Raw genomic sequence first — 24,592 nt, forward strand, 5'->3', positions numbered from 1 at the left:
AACAATGGTGACCTTTGGCATCTGCCTGTCTTCAGTGCTGGGGCAAGGGCCCTTACTGTGTTCCTGCCACCAGGTGCCACTGCATACAAAAATCAGAAATGTCACCAAGACTGATGGTCCTCAGTACCTCAGGAGGCAGGGGCAGGAGCTTGGAAATCAGGAAAAACGGCTAGATCAGCTACTAGCCTTGACAGAGAAATTCCCTGCCTATGGCAATGAATACACAAAATCCACTACACACATGGTGACTTCTCCAGTAACACTTAGAAAGGTCTAACTTGGAGGCATTAGAGAGCTTACAACTCTTATATACAGCTGTGTGTTTTCACAAGTGATCATTACCTTAAACACTTTGCCAAACCTGTTGTTAGAAAGTCCGTGGGAGAAAGAAGAGGAATTACAGACTCAAATTCCCGGGGTAACACACGGGAGGGGCTTTGTTTGCAACACAAAGGCACTTCTTTACCCTAACATCTATAAACCTAAGAATTTCCTGAGATTCCATTAAGTTCTAAGAATCAAATCTGACAACTGCCCACGTCTCAATTTTAAGTTCTTTTGACATTGTAGAACAAAGCAAAAACAGCAACAAAAAAATACTTAGCAAGTCTCTGGACAAAAAAGAACCCAAAGGCAGTTTTGAAAGAAGGCCACACCAGCACGAGATGCCACGTCTTCAATGCCAGAGCCAGACGGCCCTGGGACCCGATGCTGCGTGCACCACCAACCCCATATGAACCCCCAGTTCTAAATTGCCACAATGAGTATTTTCACCAGCATGTTTTCCAAATAGCTGGCCCTGGGAACTTCAAACTTAGCCCAAAGGAGGAGTACACACTACGTTTTTCCAAAATTCATGAAATGATCATTATGCTCTTAATTTCCTCAGCCAGCCATGTACCCCAGAACAAGAATTTTATATAGCAATGGCCCACATTAGCAGACACTCAAAACTAAGGACCCAACAGCACAACACCGGAAGCATCTCAGAGACTTAGACCATAAAGCTGCTACCTCAAATTTTCAAAACTCTTAATTGCAGGAATATATTTTGACTGTCCCCAAATACATAACCAAAAAACCTGGAGTCAATCCCATCTTTAGGATTTAATGCTTGACCAAAATAGAACCTACCATTGCTCACTATCAGGTTATACACAGTACAAATGACACTCCCTCACTTTCTCTGCATATTGACTACTGCATAAACCTCAACCTATCTTTTCATAGCTTTTAAAACAAAAAGCATTAAGACACTTCATGGCTTCAATACCGAAGCACTGACACTAATATAGAAGTGTACCCCACTAAATTACAGTGACCCATGCCTCTGCGCTCCAAACTCCAAGAGAACCCCTGAATAAATAGCCACACTGATGCCTGAGTTACAAAAGAGCTGGCTGGATGGCCACACAGGACACCAGGAGCCAGCCACCCACTCAAGTCACTGAAAACCCCACACCATCACAACCACACTACTATTCACCACATGCCCCCACCCAACAGTGTGGGCATCACCGGGGCACATTAGAAATGCAGGCCCTCAGGCCCCACCCAGACCCACTCAATCAGAACCTGCACTTCCATGAGTTCTCCCACCCCCACTAAGAAGAACAACTACCTATGGAGCCAGTCTTTCCACTTGCTCCCCCCCAAGGGGGTTTTCAGCTCTTGGGGCACATTAGAATCCCAGGAGGACCTTCTGAAAACCCCTCCAAATTCTCTCTGACACAGTGGCAGTGGGGGAGGCAATGATATGGCTCTTTAGTTTTAAAAGTTGCCCAGGTGATTCTAATATTCAGTTGTGCCACTCCGGAAGATACTATTCAATTCTTCCAACAAATTTCTAGGTCACGACATTCTTTTTAAAGTATGGTCTAATCTTAAATCCCACCTTTCCATATGAAAAGGAAGCTCAGATCAGGAAAACCAAGGCTACTCTATTTCAGATGCATCTCTGGTTTGGAAGGAAAGTAAGAAATGTGTGTTTTCCACCCATAGAGGATAAGCATTAAACATGGGAGGTAGCAGAAACATCAATGTAGTGAAAACTATTAAAAAAGTATTTGTAAAATCCTGTGCAAGTAATACTATAACTGTTTACAAGGGACAATAGCTGTGCTCCATGACATGAGAAACACTGTGTCAGGACAGGCACAGCTCGGAGCTGTATGGAGCAAGCCTAACTGCAGACGTGGCTGTGTCTGCAGACTCTGGAGCAGTGAGAGAATCAACGCAGCAAGTCAGCCCCGAGACTTAGGGCAGGACGTGTTTCTGTATTCTAGAAACTCCTGCTGTAACTCATTTCAGAGAAAGTCAACTTTTAATTAGTTCACCATTTCATTACAGAAAAGCTAACAAGGTAAGACAAAAGCAGAAAGGTTGGCCATTCCTCTCTTTCTAAAAAAGTGACTTTTTATGAGAAATCATCAGAAATTATTAGCAGCTTGTTATATATTTATGCAACTCGCAAGGCTACACAACAGGCCCATTTCAAGTATCAAGAACATACTGAGAAGTGCATGTGCGTGTACCTGTCTACACACACAGGGCTTGTCTCTTCAAAAGTAATTCCACTCTCATCTCTTGTCCTCATACTTTCTGCTTGTTCACACCATGAGAGATGGAGATGGGGGTACTGAAACTACTCACAAGCTTTCTGAGGCCAAGGCCACAGACCTTTATAGGGGTAAACAACTACAGGAGGTAAACCGAACTGATTCACAAGCATGGGATCAGAGTTGCTAGCTGTTTCCCAAGAACTGCACGACAGCGCATGGAGGCCCCACCAGTGAACCAACCTTCCCTGAGACCAGCACTGCTCACCTGAGTTCCTGCTCACAGAAAGTACCTTTCCAGCCACCGTGAACACCCCTAGACACTCAGTTAAATAGTCTTTAAATAACAGATAAGTAATTTTAGAAGACCACCATAAACTCTATGAGGTAGATGTAGCTCACCTGCACTAATTCACTTAGCATATCTACATTTCTGAAGATGGTAAACCAGAACTCCGGAATTCCTTTGGGATTTGGTTCTTCAGCTGCTGCAGCTTCTTTTTCTGCTATGACTACTTTACTTTTCATGTCTCCCTAAAAAAAAGATGCAAAACAGAGTATTTCTCACGGAAAAAGGAATTTACCATAACTCAACAGCTCAATGCAGAATTTCAGAATCCTATACCAGCTTCTATCAAAAATCCTTCTTCTAGGCCGGCACGTGGCTCACTTGGTAGAGTGCAGTGCTGATAACACCAAGGCCACGGGTTCGGATCCTATATAGGGATGGCCGGTTTGCTCACTGGCTGAGCGTGGTGCTGACAACACCAAGCCAAGGGTTGAGATCCCCTTACCGGTCATCTTTAAAAAAAAATAAAAAAAAAAAAAAATCCTTCTTCTTTGAGTCTACATCTCCAAAACTAATGTGCACGTGACACTTTCAGATGTTCTTGAGGGAAAAAGCATTCGGGGCATTACATCCAGATGTAATTCCATGATATAATTTCATATCGAGGGGGTAAAAAGCTAATGAGATGGCAAAATGCCACCAAATTTGGAAAAGGCAGTCCAGGGCTGGCTCTGGGAGATGCCCCTCTTGGGATAACCACCCGTCAATAGATGCAGACTCTGAAGACTTGGCATCAGTCCTAAGGAGATGCAACACAGATTTGCAGAACACCACTACTATTTAGGTGAAAAAAAAATCCAGTTCAAGGATAATCAAGTTCACTTGAACTAAGAATCTGACCTCTGGTTACAATGGAGGGAGGGGAGAGTTGAAGTTAATGTTTGCTGCAGCTGTGTCTTTAGCAACAAGAAACTTCTCAGCAATTTGCATGTCCAGCTAGGAGACAGCTATAAATGCAGACACGCAGGCAGCATGCAAGTATCAGTCTGGGGCCCGGAGTCTTTTATAAACACCACAGCCTTAGGAAAAACGCGGACAGACGCGTGTGAAATTCTGAATGCTGTGTCAAACGGGTCTGCCACCATGAAACAGTCCTGTAGGGCTTTTTCTTTTCTTTCTTTTTTTTTTTTTTAAAGATGACTGGTAAGGGGATCTTAACCCTTGACTTGGTGTTGTAAGCACCACGCTCTCCCGAGTGAGCCAACCGGCCATCCCTATACAGGGATCTGAACCCGTGACCTTGGTGTTATCAGCACCACACTCTCCTGAGTGAGCCACAGGCTGGCCCTGTAGGGCTTTTTAAATTAACAAGGGGCTGGCTGGTTAGCTCAGGTTGTTAGAGTGCAATGTTATAACACCAAGGTCAAGGATTCAGATCCCCTTACCAATCAGCACCCCCCCCCAATTAAATTATTTAATCAACAAAGGCAGATTTTTCTGAGTTGTAAGGAACAGATTCACAGCTACAATGATCCACAGCCATGGCTTCAACTAGGCCAGGCTCCACATATATTTAAAAAAATCAAAAACATATATGGCTTCCAAAATTAATATACATCTCAAAAAAAAAACCCTAAAAGTTAATGCTGCAGGATAAAAGCTACCTGTCTCCCAAACATAAAATCAGGCTGACAAAGTTAACCTTGTGGTATGCTGGGACATCCATGGCACTGGAATGAAACCTATCACCAGAAAAAGGCTGTAGGAAGCTGACGGACAGGGCAAATCACCGCAATGACCAGTAATTTACCAGTCTAGAGATGCACTTTGGCTACGTATATTTAACAAAGCATACATCACCTTCCCTGAGCAGGATGGCACAAACGTTTCCAATACACCCTCCTCAGCACAACACTCCCAATCTCCCAGGGACTGAGAACACGGGCAGACCTCTCCCCTTGTTGACCTCTGCTTTCTCTCAATTAAAATGTTCACTGATTGGGCCGAGCCCGTGGCGCACTCGGGAGAGTGTGGCGCTGGGAGCGCAATAGCGCTCCCGCCGCGGCTTCAGATCTTATATAGGGATGACCGGTGCGCTCCCAGCGCTCACTGGCTGAGCGCGGTGCAGCCAGTCTCAAAAAGGACAAAAAAAACAAAAAAAAATGTTCACTGATTTTTTTTTGGCTGGGGTGGAGGGAGATTGACTGGTATGGGGATATGAAGCCATGACTTTGGTGTTACCTGCACCTGTTCTTCCAAGTGAGCTAACCAGCCAGACCTGTTTACTGACATTTTCCTCTTTGTTCGTCAGATCCTTCATTCAATATACTACTGCAGACAGATAACCGAGGAGGGGGCTGTGTCTCACTCATCACATAACTGACAGTAATGTGTCAGACACCAGCCGGCATCGTAGAGGAACCTGAACAGCCAGCCTCAGAAGAAAGGAGCACCTCCTCTGTAGCTCTCTTCTTCAGAAAGTTTTATCCATGATTAAAAACCATAAAAAAAAAAAAGTTCCCATTCCTAATGGCATTAAAACAGAACACAAGCTGCACTCATCTTCAAGACACTCACAGCCAGCTCCTCCTCCTCCTCGTTCTCGCTGTGCCACTCTGACTCCGCGTCTGTTGGCTCAACATCACCAGTGATGAATTCTCTTCTCTACGCAAAACGAGACCTTATTAGAATCGTGTTGGGTTATTTGGAAACTCAAGAGTTAGGATGAGTTAATAAATAATGTCTATAAAAAGACTCTGAAAACTGGACATTTTTGTAACTTAGTTGAAGATTCTAAGCTTGATTCACTGGGTAAACCTGGATGTTTATGTGGAAGATACCAACATTAACAAAGGAAACGTTTCCACAGGGCCTAACTTATAGCTTTGTGGGGCCACAGCCCTCTAGTTTAAGGAATAGCCTAACCTTTTAGTACGGCACATAGAAATGCTTAGCTTGGGAAAAACAGAAAACTTTCCCAGAACTAAAGTCTCTGTTGTAGATTAAAAAATTGTAACAGTAAAAATGCCTGCTCTAAGGGCAGTCATCCTTGGTGCAGCTAAACCTAGTGATGGGAAAGTATGTGAGCGAAAGGCTTCGAGGCTGATGGTTGGGGGATGTTCCTCATCTCATCTTCAGCCGTTTCTTTTGAGTTTCTTAGGGAACTAAGTGTTGCCATGACAATTATCTCGTTCTTTCTGTAACCACCTGTGTTCCTTTTCTGTAACTTTCTTGCCTGGACAATAAAAACTGAGAGAAAACCTAATTCAGGATTATTTCCTAGGAATGCTTCTCTCTTGAAAGAATTATTCCTGGGATTAACCCCTTCTGGGCCACTCACTGCTCTGGAAAAATGGGCTTTTGATTAATCCTTTGCGTTCCCGTCACCCTGGGAGAGGTGACATGTTTACCTAATGGAAGATTTAAAATATACTAATCAAATTTATTCACAGAGTTCCCCACCTTGTCAAAGAGAGGCTGGTACAATGCTGCATACTTTCTTTCCAAGTCATGAACTTCTTCATAGAACTTGGCTTCTATATGAGCACATCTCACCTGAAGTTGTTTCAATGCGTTAATTCTTCTTTTTACTGCTTTAGGTAAACTAAAAGAGGAAATAGGAAATAAAACATTCGTGTGCTTGCAAATTAAGGCAGTCTTATTCAATAAATTTAGGTTAACATAGAATTAACATCCTTACTATAAAAAAGAGCTCCTAAAAACCATTTAAAAAGGACAAATACCCCAACAGAAAAAAAGGGCATAAGGGAGGAAGCTGAAAAGATAATTCACAAAAGAAAAAACAAAAATCTCCAGGCATGAAGAAAGGTTCAGCCTTATAAAATATCCCCCCCAAAATGCAAATTTATATGAACTGTCACCCTTTCCTTACCAAATTGGAGATTAAGAAAACAAAACACTTGCCTATGATGAGGCCAAGGAAGCCCTGACTCATTCATCCTCTTCAAGGGCAGAGAAGAACCCTGAAAATGTCCTTTGTATTCAGTAATTCTACCTCTAAGAATTTATCCTAATGAAATAACTAGATATTTATGCCACAATGTCCACTGATGTACTGTTCGCAAAAGTGAAAAACGAAACAATGACGCGTTGAACAGGATCCAAACACAGCCTGTCCATAATCATGTTGTCTGGGAATGTTTGGTGCCACGTGGAAGTCCTCGTGTTAACACACACCAAGGGAAAAACCTGAGGAACATACACCAGGAAAGTTTGTTCTCTTCTAGAGTCAGATCAATCATGAGTTTCTTTGTCTTTTGTTTCTGTTCTGTATTAAAACAAAACCAAAAACAAAAAGACATGAAATTTAAAGCCCTTGGTCACAATCATGTGGAACAAAGAGAGGGATCCTGGGCCTCATCACAGACTCAAATAATCACCCTGAGGTGGGCCCTGGGTGCTGCACTTCAGACACTCACGCACATGGACCAGTCCCGAAGTGTGCAACCAGCACAAGCAGAAGCTCTTCCTCACCCTCTAACAATAGACAGCCCAGAGTAGCAGGCAACTCACACACACCACCATTTGGAAAGTACTGGAATAACAGCCTTGAATCCTAACAGATCACTGACCTGGGATAATCACATCTATGGCTACCCCAAGGTAAGGTCCTAACCAAAGACTCCCAGCTGGTATTTAACATTCTAAGACTACTGCAAACAGACAGGAGCAAGGGAAAAGTAGCATAAAAATTTAATCGTGGGAGGGAGGAATTGGTAAGGGGACACGAAAATCAACTACACTGTATATTGATAAAACAAATCTTTTTTAAAAAGAGACATCAAAAAAAAAATTTTAATGAAGTGGCAGCTGCACAGACATCTGTACACCTTTCCACAATTTTAAATTAGTTTTTACATTTCTGAAGTCTTCCCACTGGAGCAAAAACAACAAAGGATTCTAAGCAAACTGAGCCCCAGCACCCTCCACAGCAGCCCTTCAATCGTCTACTCCAACCACACTCCATCCTCCCCACAGGCACTTCTTGCACAGCCAGGCCAGTGTGAAGCCAGCTCTGTTCCCACAACAACTTGTCCCTCCCGCAGCTCCTCTCAGTGGACCCCACCACTCGCCCGGTTTCTAAAGCCAGAAGACTAGAGACCATCATTCACTCTCAGCTCCTGACACTCATACTCCATTCCATCAATTTAATCTACAAAAAAATGTACCACAAAACCTAACCAAGTAATCCCCAGAGAAGCCTTTAAATGGGCAAAAGCAAACCCCAAGTGTCCCCTCCCCTCAGGAATAGCCCTGAGCAGGGAACCAGTGTCGAGGGAAAGCCATTCTATGAGACCAAGCCCTGACCTGACTGTAGATGAGGTCCAGGAGGAAGACAGGCAGTCCCTGAGCAGAGCCGTCCTAGGATCCCAGGATGAGCATCTCTGTCATTGTTACCATGCAACAAAACTAGGACACAGACCTCTCATGAAAAAGCAAAGGTGTTGGTGTCACAGACTCATGTAGACTAGCCAGGGAAGACTAGCCAAATCACTTGTAGTTAACTTAGGAGCCACCAGAAACAGAAAACATCTTGTTCTCAGCCAACTCCTCCTCCTCCTGCCCAACTCAGATGATCTGTAGAGTCCTCCAAACCTCCACACGATGGCACCATGCACTCCCCATCAGACAACTCGACAGACTGCATTAATCCCTCCACCAGACAAACTGAGCCCAAGCACAGCACAGTGTCACTCACCTCTGACCCCAGTGCCTGGCTGTCATCAGGCACTGCCTGCGTAACAAAAAACACATTTATTCCTATTCTAAAGAACAGGAAAATGGCTTTTGTCTTTGTTTTAATTTTGTTTCTTAAAGTTGCATCATATATTATTGCAGCATACTTACGTTTCAATGTAGCTGGAAGGAGTGTGAGAGACATTGTCAAGTCGCTCCTGTAGAGCTGCCAAAACTTGAGGATTCTGCATCACCTGATCTGTGAGCTTTTCTAATGAGTTAAAAATAAGACCAAAAATATTTAAAATATGCCCACCACAGAATAGTCGAGTGGAAAATTACCAACATGTATCTATGTAGCTTTGATTAGCTACCTTCATTTCTATATGTAGCCAGTAACTTCTTAAAAACATCTGTTTTGAAAATAACTAAAATTTATTTTAAAAGCATTTAATACTCCATGTTAATCACCTAAGTGGGTGGTTACAAATCTTCTGAAGGGACACCGAGATTCTTGGTTGTCACCTATAGCTGTGTAGGCCCCAACCTCACAACTGAGGACAACATGAATTGCTAAGTTCAGGTGGGCTACCTTACCTCTCTCCCCAAGTCCCATAGTGGTGTCCAGACGCCAAGGACATGGATGAGATGGATCAGTTCCTCAAAATAAAACAGCACCCACTTGTGGCCCAGCTCACTTCCAAGCCGTGACTTCACAGTCCAGGAAAGCTCTGTTCTTGCAAGCTCCCTGGTAGCACTGTACTTTCACGTTTTCTGTGCCCAACTTGCTGACAATGCCTTGAATGCCCTTCTGTCCAATCCTGCCTCCTCCACGATGCACTCCCTGACAATCCTTCTCCCCTTACAGCTTATTCCCATTTGTACTTAACTTATAATACTAAGTTGCTTGTATCTAGAAATCCACTTCCCAATAAACAAATGAGATGTGGAGCGGATGTAACTGTCCTTTCTCTCAACTGTGACTATGGAGTGGTATGATACCTGGCTCATGGCAAAGACTCTAAATGTTTCTTGAACAATTTCCCTCTTAATGATATAATACGAAACCCAAACATGGCACCCTTTCTTCACTCAAAAGGCAATGCCCGTCTGGGAGTTCTCCCTGACGTGGGCAAGCTGAGCACCCCAAGTGTTCAGTCGACTTTACTATCCAGAATCACAAACACAACCAACACGAAGCACTGTGTATCTGCACGTGATGTGTGTAATTTTGTATATATAAAACTGTATACCTGTACAGTATATAAATACTACATGTATATACAGACACACATCTCTAGCTCTGTCCCCTGAAAGGACCTGGGAATAATGACATCTAGCATCTGTATTTTGGTTTCTAAGCATCTTTCCCCACTGAAAGGAACAGGGCCCCAAATAGCAGACTCCAGGTCTGGGGCAAGGACAGCTCAGGGTAAGATGGAACATCACATTGTGCTACAAAGCTACCAAAACTCAAAAATTGGTGGGGACATGTCAAAAGAACTCAGAAGCTGGCTTGAAGGGACTCCCCCGACCAAATGGGACAATTTGTATGCCAAAAAGAATAATGATGGCAACTGAAAACACGCTGAATAAAATAACCCACGAGTCTACAGCAGCACTAAAGTAAGGGGAGGGAAGGCTCTTCTTTAACACGTGGTGCATGGTAGGATTGGCAGAATTAGACAAACATCTTTTTGCAACCACCAGTACCATTACTGATCCAGGCAAGGACCATCAACAGGTGTTCAAACTGCCGTGCAAGTCTGAAGGAGAAGAGGACACCTGTGCATGCCCAACAGATTGCCTCAAGGTCAAAGCACCTGAACAACAGAGAAGCCTGGCAGACACCACCTTAACCAAGTTGTCTTTCTTAGTGTCCTCTGAGTCAGGGGCCTGGTTGACACCACATGCCTCCTGAACCACATCACCTGTGTGCCATGCTTGCCACAGTGTTTACCCTGAATCTCATCAGGAGGAAACGACCAGACAAATCCAGATTGTGGGCTTTCTACAAGACAACCATGGCCCAGAGTGTTCTGATGTGTCAATGCAATGACAGATAAAACAGACATGTGGGGATGTGACTCTAGAACAAAGGAGATACAACTAAACACAAAGCAAGATCCCAGACTAGTCGTCCCTAGACCTGGATGTGGGGCAAAAAGATCAGCTGAAAAAACCAGGGACGCATGAACATGACTGCATGTTGTATAACAGCACTGTATCAATGTTAAGTTTACTGGTGTGGTAATGGCACTGTGGTTATAAGAAATCATCCTAGCTTTCAGGAAATTTACACTAAATGGTTTTAGGCAAAAAGAGTCAAAATATCCACAATTTGTTTTCAAACAGTTCAGGAGGAGGAAAAAGTATGCACATACACACTTTCTAATGGGGGAAAGATTATCACATCTATAAATTTACTGATAAAATGATAATCCTGGGATCTGCTTCAAACAACCAGGGAGGGGAAGTTAAATGTATAGATAAAAAAGACTGGTCAGGGGCTGGCCAGTTAGCTCAGTTGGTTAGCACAACCTTGCAACACCAAGCTCAATGGTTTGGTTCTCCCTAATGGCCAGCAGCCAAAAAAATAAAAATAAAGGAATTTTTAAAAAGACCAGTCACTTGTGAACTAATGCTAAAGCTGAGAGATGGCAGGTACAGGAGGTGTACCGTACTATTCTCTTTACTTCTGTAGCCTGAATTTCCTATAATAAAAACATTTTTAAATGAGGTAATGATTTTCATTTTAACTACTCTTAACTTTCCCCCAATCTCTGAAGTGTAGTAATCCTTTATGGCATTATTATAATGGTTCCCACCCCGCATGCAGACCCTGCAGCCATGACTTCTCTCACGCACACAGTGAACTGACCTGCATCACCACTTGCATTTTTAGCAGTCTCCACGGAATCTGAAGGAACCCCATCTGAAAAACTAGAACATTATGTTTAAAAAGTGCTACTGTAAAACAGTTCCAAAAACAAACAGCATAAATGGTCATTTTTCTTATTCCTTCAATATATTAAGGGGTGTCTGTCTCTACAATGACTTCAGATCTGGGTGGAGGAGAACTACTGACACACTCTGTGTCTCATCAAACAGATACTTACTTTCCTTTCTGTTATTGAAAAAATATTCTAACACATAACATCCCCCTGTTCACTGCTAACACACACGCCACCCTACAGTTTAATTTCCAGCCCAAACCAAAGCTTCTTAGTTTTCATTTCTACAACTTCTTTTCTCACAAAATCTGCTTCCAACCCTCAAAACAAACCAACCAAACAAAAAATATGCCACTGTCTGGTCAGCTGCTCTGCGATCAAAGCAAAACACTCTTACCAAGTCAAGGCAGTGCCCACAGCGGCTCTGTAAGGGAAGCTTGCAAAGTCTCCAAAACCATGAGACTTCGTGAGAACAGACCCAACACTTTTCAAAGATTTCTGGACACACCCCCCTCCTCAAAAAAAACCATCAAGTAATGCACAGAAACAAAAGTAATCTTCAATCTGAATACAAAAAGTTTCACTTGGACCACCTGTGGCTACAGAATGTTAGAATGAAGTTAATCACACGATTTCACCCTGGGGGCAGGGCCACTATGCTTCAGGATCAAAGACTGCTTTCCACAAAAGGCTTTAAGTATCAATATTTGAGACCCTTCATGTCCCAAGCAATTTCTTTATGGGTTTAAATACAGAGATAGAAACGAGCCACCAGCTAGAGCTTGAAATGCATGTAACTTTGATCCTAGCGATGTTTAGGCTTGGCCCTTGCTCACCAAGTCTTACACTCCAACAGACAAAGTCCATTCAGCTTACCTGTTATCTGCCATCTGAAGGTTTTTACCACCTACGAATTAAAAAGAGTTACAATAATTATATTCACAAACAAAAATATTTGTTCAAATATACTCTTTAGCAGTGACAGTCATCTAGGGGATGGAGATCCACTAGAAGGGGCAGGAGAGAATTTCCTGGGGCAATCAAAATGTCCCAGACCTTGACTGAGGTTACTTGGGTACACACATTTGTCAAAACTCATTAATTATACACTTAGGATCTGTGCATTTCATTACTTGCAAATTTTACTCATAAAAATGTCTCTTACTGGCACTAAAATGACTGGACCTCAGAATAAGAACAAGTAATCAATTCTAATTTGCCTTATCTCTGTAATAAATTTTAGCAACAGAAACATACATTAATGCTAGCCCAATTACAGAGTAATTCAAACTACTTACTGGTGCTTACGTTGTCTTTCACAAACTAACTTGCAGGATGATTTTCCAATTTTGTTTATTCTGTACTTTCTACACTAAAGGCATACTGCTTGTGTAAAAACATGTAATATACTCAGTCTGATCCCACTTTTATAAGACATATATTAAAAATGACTATCTCTCTCTCTCTCTCTCTTTTTTTTTTTTTTTTTGTCCTTTTTTTTTGAGACCGGCCGCACCGCACTCAGCCAGTGAGCGCTGTGAGTGCACCGGTTATCCCTATATAGGATCCGAACCCGTGGAGGGAGCGCTGCCACGCTCCTAGCGCTGCACCCTCCCAAGTGCGCCACGGGCTCGGCCCAAAAATGACTATCTCTTTAAAAAGTGATATAATCTCCTGAGCTAACTGGGGCGGTGGGGGGACTCGGCCACACCCCCACAACACCCACAACCAGCCTAGCAACAACCACCTAGCCACCGCAAGTAGTGCCCTGTAGCACCCCAGGCTCCCAAGCTGGGGCGATGGAGGGGCGAGGGCTTCAGTCAGCCACACTGCCCTGAATTCTGCACCCAGCCCAGCAATGACCAAGACACCGCTGGAAGCCCCCTAGTCTCCCCTGCAGGAATGAAGGGAGGTGCCACAGGCCTCAATCCTACCCCTCCTCCTCCCTCCTTCTCCCACCCTATTTCCTTCCTCCTTCCCTTCTTCCCCTTCCCCCAACTGCTCTGCAACATTGTAGAACGTAAAATAATATTAATAAATAAACTTTTTAAAAAAGTGATACAAACAATAAAAAAACTAAAAAAAAAATTATCTGTAGACGTCTATATAGAATTAGGCAACTTTTTTTTTTTGGCAGCTGGCCTATACAGGGATCCGAATGACTTTCTACCTATGAATATTAAAGATAGATTCTAGAGCATTTACTACTTAAATAGAAGAACTTGATTATAATAAAATTTCAAAACCCAATCTAACTGCATTCAAAGTAACATCTAAATGCATAGCTTAAAATGGTCCCTAAATGTAAAATAAAATTGAGGAGTGGTTATGAAGCTTCTTAAACTGAGATGTAGTAAATACACTTGAGACCTTCTCTGAAAGGCTGTTTCAGCTGTAAACTAGTTAATGTTCATTCTTGGGTATTTGAGCAAAGCCCAACCATTCAATCCCAAAGCTTATGGTAAAACAAAACAACAACAACAAAAACTTTGTACTGAGATAAATAGCTCCAGGGGGTGCTCAGTTGGTTAGAATGTGAAGCTGTTAACACCAAAGTCCAGGGTTCAATCCCTGTGCCAGACACACTCCCACCCCAAACAAAACAAAAATAGCTCCAATTAGAATTTACAATCTACAATTGTTTTGTATTTAACTCAACTGCATTTTTCCTTTTATTTAGGTTTTTACTGTTTCAAAATAAAACATGCTAATTATTTTTAAAATTCAAAATACTACAGAAGCATTACATTCTCTGTTTCAAAAAAAATTAAATTAAAAGTAACGCAACAGGGCCGGCCCGGTGGCGCACTGCTATAGGTGGCAGCGCTCCCGCCGAGGGTTCGGATCCCACATACAGACCGGTTCCCACTCACTGGCTGAGCGAGGGGCGGGCGCAGCACCGAGGGTTGCAATCCCGTTGCCGGTCCCGGTCCGGTACGGGCGCGACACTGAGGGTTGCGGTCCGTTGCCGGACACGGAAAAAAAAAAAAAAGTAATGCAACAAATGCTCCAATGGCTGGCCACGCTCACACCACCATGCTAGCGTTATCCAAACCCAGCCCTTCATCAAGGATGGTTTAAAAACCCTCCAGGGGTTCCCACAGCTTTCAGCAGAGTTCAAACTCATTCCACACAGAATCCAAATTCCTATAATTTCCAGCCCTGTCTACCTCACCATGCTCATTCCCAGCTCATGCTCCTTGTACATGTCTACTGCACTCACAGTGTTCCCAAGTTCATAATCTGCTTTTTCTCACATTACAAATGCAAGGTAGGTCTTCATAATGTTTGATGACAATATTCTAAAAGCTAACACACATTTTACCTGCTGTTAAGTACTGAGGTAGGTTTTTTCTATTATATACCTTTAATAATATCTCTATGAACATCTTAGTTTATATGGCTTCCCACCCCCTGGTTATTCCTAATTTACATGGCAATTATAGAATTGCCATGGTAGGGATTCTAGTCAAAGGGCATGAATGAATCCTGATACATATGGCCAAACTGATTACACGATGACATCAACTATAATATGGCTACATAATTAAAGCTCTCAAAAGCCTAACAAGTATATCTAATAGCACTAGACTACACACTCCTTAATTGCTGAAGAGTCCGCTATCCTGGAAGCAGCTTTCACTGCCAGTTTAATGTACAGACTCTCATTTTCACCACCCAATCAATAATCCCTAATAAAGCCTCACAATTTGCAACAAGTCCCATACTAGCAAGAGACCTATGTGCCAGACACTTCGTACACTGTATTTTTGAGCGGCTGGCCATTATAGGGATCTGAACCCCTGACCTAGGTGTTGCTAGCACCACACTATCCCAAGTGAGCTAACCACTTCATACATTTTATGCTCAATCAGCTCTACCAGGGAGGGACTGTCCTCAGTTCATAGAAGGAAGCTGAGGCCTGGAAAGGTAAGATGCTTAATCCAAGCTCACACGGCTAGTAAGACATGCATGTGGGGGCCGGCCCGGTGGCGCACTGCTACAGTGTGCCCATGGCGGCGCTCCCGCCGAGAGTTCGGATCCCACATACAGACCAGTTCCCGCTCACTGGCTGAGCGAGGTGCAGGCACAACACCGAGGGTCGCGATCCCGTTGCTGGTCCCGGTCCGGTACGGGCGCGACACTGAGGGTTGCATCCGTTGCCGGACACGAAAAAAGACAAAAAAGGAAAAAAAAAAAAGACATGCATGTGGATGTCAAATCCAGACCCTCCTGACCTCCCCCCCACCACCACCACCAGTCATTCCACTCCTTGCTGCTTTTACCTGCTCAATCACAGATGATGCCACTTGAACACAGGACAAGCAACAGTTTATTCGGGCCAGAATCCTGCTGTTCAGCAGCATGCCCCAAAAATTCACTGTGTCTAGAAACAGAGTGTGAAAATATCCCCTTTCTATCCTGTTCACTATGTGGTCCAGAACCCGTAACAGCTCCAGGCACAAGTACCTGCTGAACACATAAACACCTTATTTCAAGACATAGGCCAAAGAGCTTCGCCTTTCAATGGAATGACACCTACTCCAACTTAATAGATTCCATTCATACAAAGACTCGATTTTCGTGTATGTGAAGGCATGGGCTGTTTATTATTATTTCTGGTGATATGATGTCGAATGAAGTGAAACTCGTCAAAATATTATCAAAAAAAAAGTGCTAAATCAAGGATAGAAAGAGAAAAACAAAATAATAAATTTAAACAGTGGGAAAAAGAATAATTTTGAGGACTAAAAAAAACAACCACCACCCAACCCAGAACTCAATGCCCAGAACAGAGTAGACACAATGAACAATCTGCTTTGATCTGGGTTTGAATTCTGCCCCTATCATTTCCTCTGCACCTCAGTTTCATCTTCCATGACTGGAAGACAGGACTTACCCAAGAAGTCAATATGAAAACACAAGAGCATGCCAGGTCTCTCCACTTCTAACTGAAATAAGCACGCACACTATTCTACCTACTGCTTGACATGAAACCACAAATCAAGTTACTTTAAACACTGCTCCCTTTCTATAAGAAAAAATTATGAAGAGTTCAATTGGTTCAATTAGCTAGAGTTCAATTAGTCAAGTTTCATCACCACAAATTATTTACTTTTGTTTAGCAATCCCTAACACTATCAAAATAGAAAAGTTATAAGGAACTATCAAATTTGTGGGTTTGAGAAAAATAAACATACATTTGTTTTAAATGCTGATATGCTGACTTTAATATTTGTTTTATGAAACCAGAGTCCCAAGCCTCATCAGGAAGGCTCTCCTACTTTTAAAAGGCAATCAAGAGATCTACTGTACAACATGGTGACTGCAGCTGGCAACACTGTGTTGTACACTTCAGAATAGCTGAAAGTAGACTTTAAGTGTTCTCACCACACACAAGTATGTGAGGTAATGCATGTTAAATAGCTGACTTAGCCATTCCACAAAACCACATGTTGTATACCATAAATACATACAGTTTTTACTTGCCAATTAAAATACTAAATAATAATAAAGAATAAACAAAAAGGCAATCAAGTTAAATTATGAAAGGGACACCAAGCAAAAGAACTTTCTAAATTGTCAAAAGAACGCAGCAGTTCAGGTTCCCTCACAAGGTCAATAACTTTTATGTGTCTACAATTCTAAACCTGGATTGGCAAGCAAATTTCCATGATTACACAAATGAATGTCCTGCTTTTATTTAAGACACCACAACAAGCCTATTTATAGATTAATTTCCTTTTACTCCAAACCAAAAAACTGTTTTCATGGAGAAAAATTTTTAATTTTTGTAGCAAATTATCTATTCTAACTTTACATTCCTAATATTTATCTGAAAACATTTAGTCTACAGGTAGATAATTTCAAATTATAACTACATAATTTTTAATTGAGCCACTTTTGAGAAAAAAAGAAAGCATAAGCAGGGGCATATGATCACACTTCACAAAACCAAAACTTTTATCCATGAATTATCTGTCCTAATAAAGTCAAAGGTACTCAAATGTTTTTTTAATGATTCAGATTCCCTTACCTGGTAGCCACCAAAAACCAAAAACCAAAAAACACCCAGATAACTAATGATGAAAATTAAGTATAATTTTTTTTTAAGACTCTAGAACTTCCTTACTGTCTTATAATCCTTATTAAGGATGGTTAGTTACACGAACTCTCAAGCCCAACAACTTCACATGAAGCCTGAGGGGTGGTGACTGGACCCTATCAACCTGAGAGGGAGTCTGATCGGCCATGGGCACAGGTCCAAATGCTCCAGCTGCAAGTGATGGATCATGTTTTAGCTTAGGACCACTTCAGAAGCAGCAGAGGAAAGATCTATTCAAAGAAGGAATCAGGAACCTCCCCCTAAGGACATCCCAATATCCCTACCTACAAAACCTGGCCAATACACGAAGCCCAGAGACAGCCCAGATTTCATTCATATTACGCCTGGTCAGTAGACTCCTTATCCAGTTTATCATTATCATTCCCTAGTATCAGAAGCTAATCATGTTAATTAAATATACTAGCAGATAAGTGAAACATTTAAAGTAAACAACTAAGTAACTTATTAAGTTTCCAAACTAATGGAAGATGTTAACCAACATACTTATGCAATTAAAAAATGAAGGTGAAGGGCTGGCAGGTTGGCTCAGTTGATTAAAGTGCAGTGCTATAACACCACAGTCAAGGGTTTGGATCCCCATACCAAACAGCCGCCAAAACAAACAAATAAATAAGAGAGAATATATCCAGATCCTAAACTCACACAGGAAGTCTTAAAATAATGTTCAAAATGATTTAAATCATATTTAATGACGGACAATCTAATATATATGCACCTCCTTCATCTTTTGGCATTTATTGAAAAGTTTAATTAGAAAAAAATTACCCGTAATATATGCAATTACTATTAACTCTAAACCTATTGAGCAGGCACAAGGACCAAAGCCCTAACTGAGCATGCACCCATGACACGACCAGGAAGAACAGGATGGACCACCTCCAATGATACTGGCCTGCACCCCTTAACTCCTTTCCCTATAAAAGACCCTGAACAGCTCCCCTCGGGGCGCTAACTTTACTGTAGCTACAACTCCCCTTAAGCATAAGTCTGTCTCCTCTTTTAATAAAGCATTGCTTGCTATGAAAAAAAGAACAGAAAAGAAAAAAATCACATATAATATATGCAATTACTATTTGCCAATTAAAACTAAAATAAAAAAGTGTTTTAAGTCACACATATGTTTACAGATGAACCAAGACTGGCAAATAGGTAATTGTTGAAGCTAGGTGATAGGCATAGGGGATTAGTACTTTTCTGTTCCTGACAAACATGAAACTTTTCATTATAATGTTCAAAAAAAGGGCCGGCCCTTGGCTTACTCGGGAAAGTGTGGTGCTGATAACATCAAGGCCATGGGTTCGGATTCCATATAGGGATGACCAGTTAGCTCACTGGGTGAGTGTGGTGCTGACACCACCAAGTCAAGGGTTAAGATCCCCTTACCCGTCATCTTTAAAAATAATAATAATAATAATAATAATGTTCAAAAAAAAAGTCAAGGGTTAAGATCCCCTTACCCGTCATCTTTAAAAATAATAATAATAATAATAATAATAATGTTCAAAAAAAACAATGAACAAATACATTTGTCTTCCCACTAAAAACATGTTCCACAAGGGCAGAGAGCCTGTCTAGTTGCTCAACGCAGAAGTCCCAGGGCCCAGCACAGGACTTGGCATGAGGTAAAGGGCCAGAAAAATCTCTGCTTAGTTAACTCATTAATTCACTGCTGTTGAGTGACAATTTGCCTGTGTGTTACCTGTATACATTATGGCACGGGGGACCCCACACACACCTTAGCCCTTCCCATGCAGTCTGAAGACACAGGGTAGAGACATGTCCTCAGTCATATCTGCTTACGTGATCGACTCAAGTAACTATCACCAGACAATACTGGGCTATCTCCTCAGAGACTTGCTGGAGGCCAAGCCCCCAAGTTTCAGGATGAGAGTAAAATATGATTTCCTCTCCTTAACCAACACTCCACTTCTACTCGAGGCACAGTGTCTTCTCCCTCTCCCCCACTCTTCTCCATAATTCATTAGTATATGACTTCATGAGGCAAACACTTAAAAGTTTTCTTAATCCAGTAAAGGTCCTGTCACTTTGTCAGTAAGGCGTTTCCCTCTCCACCCCACTTCAAATTGCAACCACCAAGTCCCTACTCCTCTCCATTTTTTTCTTCAAAAGCACCTACCACCATCTAATTTATTTGTCTCCCACTGCAGAAATGAGGGCAAAGCCTTTTGACTGATTTATTCAGTGTGAGACCCCAATGAATAAGCAGATGCAAAGCACTGAAAGTTACTTTGCAATAACTGGGTAAATATGTACTGTTTTAAATCACAATACTTATAACCTTTGTACATAAATAAAGTGTACAGTCGATCTTTCTACCACAAAACTATTAATCAGAAATCAACTCACCTTGTTTTTGAACAGGCTTTTTTGGATAATGATAAAATACCCACATTAAAAAAAAAGTCCCAAAGACACGGAATGGAAGCACATTTAGTTGTAATAGCTGACAGAATACACTTGTAAGGGGAAACTTAAGGCTCACAGTGAGTGGTCAAGATCAAAAGGTAAAGTCTACAAAGTGATCTTTTGTCATTTTCATACTACAAAAATATAATGCCTTTCCTGTTACTAAATAATCACAAAATTTAAAATTCAATGTCAAACGAAGTATAGCAGCCCTACTTGCTCTTAAGAAGGCAGGGAGGAAAACCAATGACTGTCAAATGAAAACAAATCTATGTCATCACAAACTATTTCTTTAAAATTTTATAACAGTCAAACAAAATTCTTCACTATCTATCAATAGGGTTTTCTAGTTACAAACTACATGTTCAAAGACAAATCTCACAACTGCAGTTTAGGAAGGCACAAAGTTGCTAACTGAGAAGGCCCCATGCAAAGTAAGCTGAGGCCAGAAGAGGTTTCCTGTATAGATTCCGCATCAGCTACTTCCTATCACCACAGCAGTAGAAGAGTCAAACTAAGTAATATCAGCCTTTTATTCCGGATGCCTAAAACACTTTAAACAAAAAAGTAAACACTCCTTTGCTAGCAGCTCCAGACCAAACACCCAACAAGCTCATTGCTGCTGCCTTATCATTCAAATATAGGACGTCACTGGGAGGACTGGTTCCCAGCAGCAACAGAATCTGCCTGTTTCATACAGCTAGCTCATGGCCCTTAGGCTTTGGGAATTTAAATCATCCCCTTGCCCACAGGATACTTTTCTTCCAAATCAAACCAAAAACTTATGTTCTCTGGCTATGGTTTTGGAAGTACAACATAAACTTATCAAAATAATTTTTAAACTGCAGACAACCAAAAAAGGGGGAGGAGGGGGGAAGAAAAGCACCTGCAAAAATAAGTAATTCTGAACCCCATTATGCCAAAACTGCTCAAAAGAAGAAAAATGGAAAAAGATTTCAATCCCAACACTTAGCTGGGAACAGTGAACACAGGGAATTAAAACGCTCTCAATAACATGAGGCTACTAAAAACCCTGACAGATAATGGAAATATTTTAATTAAAGATTCAAGTACAAAATTAGACTGTAATGTGGTATGAATGCCTTCCATCTCTAAGTACTTAATCTCTATAAAACTATGAACTACCTCATACAGGTAAAAATCTCTAAGCTCAAAATTCCACAGAAGAGCCTGATAATTAATCTAAATGGCCAATTCACAACACCACAATGCCCTGGTACATTTTGAGGACAACATCCTAAAACATATGCGTTTTTTTCAGAATTCAGTTTACCAGCTATCAAACCTGAAAATCATAAAACCAGCTATTCTGAAGAATTCAACCAATTTCTCCAATTACTATTATATATTTAATCTGAAAAACAGTGCAGGACACAAAGCTTATAACACAAAATTCACAAAAGAAGTGTTTAGATGTATGATACAAAGGCACGGATAACTGTAGACATCATGAATGAACATTTGCCAACCAGGTTAAAAAAAAAAAAAAAGACTGCAAATGTATGTGTAATAACAGCTATTTAAGACAGGACTAAAGCATTAAGATGATTCATGAAAACACAGCATGAGGAAAAAAACCTTAAAATGCTACTGAAAATGTTCCTAAGTAAACTTGGGACGTTTATAATTCCCAAATCTATCTCATTTAAAAAATGAGCTCCTGGGCCGGCCTGTGGCTCACTCGGGAGAGTGCGGTGCTCATAACACCAAGGCCACAGGTTCGGATCCCATATAGGCATGGCCGGTTTGCTCACTGGGTGAGCGTGGTGCTGACAACACCAAGTCAAGGGTTAAGATCCCCTTACCGGTCATCTTAAAAAAAAAAAAAAAAAAAGGAGCTCCTTTTGTGACTATAATTCTATAAGAACTTACATTTTACAATAGTATTTTTACTGAGCAAAAAGTTCTTATCTTGTATTGATCCTTTCAAATCTCAGAATAAATAGGATAATTTACCTTCCAAAGATGAAAACTGAGATGCCCTGTCACGTAGTTTTTTGTTTGTTTGTTTTCCAAAAACATTTTTTCTTGTCCCAAAACAACTAAGGAAGTAGCTGATAAATTGAAAAGTTCATTTTCTGTGGCTTCTTTTTCCTGCCAAGTCTGCCTTATACTACATAACTCATTTTTAAGTCATCTCCCTCTTCTTTGGCCATTCATTTAATCTCTGGAGTACATCCTGATTCTATCACCACTTTCTCTTATCTAAAGTCCATTTTATACTTGCATATTACCTATTCCACCGGCAGTCGCTCATCCTAGTCTGAAATAATCCCCATATTTTACCAGGGGCAGCATTTAGCATTGTATGGAATGACAGAATTCTGAGAAGAAACACATCGACCAACCAGATCAAACCCACATAAGCTAGAGTTCGGCTGGTCTGAGCGCAATAATAAAAACATAATTCCTCACCACAACTTCTTCCATTCTCTCTTCAAAAGCAGTCAATCTGGGCAAAGTCACAACCGCCTGGGTTTTAATCCAGGCTTTGTCAATTTTTACAAGTCCTCATATTTAGTTTACTGAGTAGTTCAGTGGAAAAACAACAGTATCTATCTCAGTTTATTAAGCTACTATGAAATGGGTCAATACGTGCGAAGAGCTGCGGAGTCCCCGGGGTGCAGGGAGCAGAGGTAGCTGGTCGTTCGGAGGTGTGGTCACTACCGCGGGAAGGCAGTCCCCTAAAAACGCCGACTCCAGGTCCAGCGACTCAACCTGCCCGCTCCTACGTTTCTGACGCCAGAGGATTTCCACAGCGCGCCCCAACTGCGGGAGGTGGAGCAGGGACCGCGGCGCGAGAAAGCGAAGCGGGGGGCACGTGAGACCGACCACGCGCGGCCCGGCGCGCCCGACCGAGAACCGACCGCGTCCGGGGCCACAGGCTCCAGTCCCGCCGGACCCGGAGACCGGACGCTGCGCGTGGTCCGCCTGCCCGCCCTCGGACAGCCGGAGAAAGGGACGCGGAGCGGGCCAGGAGCCGCCACGGCCTGAGCAACGTTCCTCAGCCTGGGCTCCGCCAGCTACTCAGCAGAGACAGAAGACTGGCTGTGCTTACTCTTGAAAGTCTGTTTTAATGGGATAGGGCCGGCCCATGGCTCACTTGGGAGAGCGTGGTGCTGACAACACTAAGTCAAGGGTTAAGATCCCCTTACCAGTCATCTTTAAAAAAAAAAAAAAAAAAGTTTAGATGGGATAATCTATGGTAAAGTACTTAAAAATCATAATCCCCGGCCCCCCGGCCTGCCCAGCGCGCCGTTACCTGCCGGCGCAGCGCGCCCCGCACCTCACTCCTCCTGCGGCAGTTGCGCCGGCGCTGGCTCCGTTCGCTTCAGGGCTGCGCCGCCGTGGCCGCCAACAACGCCGCCTCCCATTGGCCGGGCTGCCTGGCTCCACCCTCCGCGAGCAAGGCGAGCTGCGATTGGGCGAGCGCGGCGCAAGTCAATTACGCTTCAGACCCGCGGACGACAACCCAACGGAAACCGCCCAGGCGGCGGTGCACCGCGCCGCGCTCCGACCGCAAGCCGTATGCAAATCGGGCGCGTGACGTAACCCCCACTAAGACAGCGGGGCCCCGCCTCCTCCCTCCTTCTTAAAGGAGCCGGCGCGGTGGCGACCACGTGGAGGGCGCTGGGCCGGCCGGGGGCGCCACCCCCGACGGGCGTCACGTCCTAGTAGGTCGCTGGCCGAGGGCCCTGACACCTGGGTTTTCTCCCGCGCCTGCCTTGTTCTCTCACTTTAGTTCCCCCGGGAGTGGAGTGGCGCCGCCGGACCTGCGCTCCGACCGGCCTTGGGTCCTCGGTGCCCCGCGGTCCTCAGACCCCCAGCCACCCCATCCCCCGTGCCTGCCTCCTCCTGCAGCCCCTGCCTCCGGGGCTTCGCACGCGGCGCCCTCCGCCTGCGACCGGTTCTACCCACCCCCATCCCGCTGTGGGACCCGGAGCCTGGCTCCCGCTCGCCCCATCCCGAGCTGGAGGCCACCTCCTACGCGAAGGTCAGGGCTGGGCACGTCCGCGCACACGGTGGGACCGCCTGCTGCCCGTGCTCTCTCCCCTCACGCCCAAGCCCTCGGTGTCCGAGCAGCCACACGGACCCCGCCGTCGGCCCGGGCCGCCCGGGAGCTGCGGGGCTGGGCAACGGGCGGCCCTGCCCCTGTGTCCTGTGCTCGCACTCAGGACATGGGGAGCCGCCTTATCCCTTCCACATCACAGAGTTTGCAGAAACGCATCCAATCTGGCTGAAAATAGTATTCCCCACGCCGGGACTTTTGAGGCTGGTTCGTTTCTATGCTCAACGGTGCTATTATGGGTCTTCCTCGCTTTTGTGTCTTTTTTCGGAAACTTTCCCTTTCTTTGGGTGAGGTTGCTTTTGAAGCAATTGCTAATGAATTTCTCAGCAAATTATTCCCCGTCGTATGCGGTTTAGAATGGGGAAAAGTTGGAAACCATCTGAAGCCTCCCGATGGAGCGGTTAAGGACATAAGGTCGGTTACAGACCTCTGGGGGTCCCCCACGGGTGA

At 43.3% G+C, this 24,592-nt stretch overlaps 1 protein-coding gene across 5 annotated transcripts in view; it reads right to left on the minus strand.

The window, feature by feature from the left end:
* Positions 1-23,409, minus strand: part of NAP1L4 (nucleosome assembly protein 1-like 4) — a 39,025-nt gene extending 15,616 nt beyond the window's left edge. For 2 of the 5 annotated variants that reach the window (XM_008584181.1, XM_008584185.1), the window contains exons 1-7: positions 23,336-23,409; positions 12,375-12,405; positions 11,426-11,487; positions 8,716-8,815; positions 6,310-6,451; positions 5,425-5,511; positions 2,961-3,092 (exon numbers count right to left, since the gene is read on the minus strand). In XM_008584181.1, the coding sequence (XP_008582403.1) occupies positions 2,961-3,092; positions 5,425-5,511; positions 6,310-6,451; positions 8,716-8,815; positions 11,426-11,487; positions 12,375-12,388 (537 nt within the window). In that variant the 5' untranslated portion in view covers positions 12,389-12,405; positions 23,336-23,409. Of the gene's footprint in view, positions 1-2,960; positions 3,093-5,424; positions 5,512-6,309; positions 6,452-8,715; positions 8,816-11,425; positions 11,488-12,374; positions 12,406-15,784; positions 15,880-22,488; positions 22,508-23,335 lie in introns of those variants that run through there. The other 3 variants (XM_008584186.1, XM_008584184.1, XM_008584183.1) reach the window with 3 other exon arrangements.
* Between the last annotated feature and the right edge of the window lie 1,183 nt (positions 23,410-24,592).

The sequence above is a fragment of the Galeopterus variegatus genome, unplaced genomic scaffold (genome assembly GCF_000696425.1).
Source record: "Galeopterus variegatus unplaced genomic scaffold, G_variegatus-3.0.2 Scaffold3170, whole genome shotgun sequence".
In the NCBI taxonomy this organism is placed as follows: domain Eukaryota; kingdom Metazoa; phylum Chordata; class Mammalia; order Dermoptera; family Cynocephalidae; genus Galeopterus; species Galeopterus variegatus.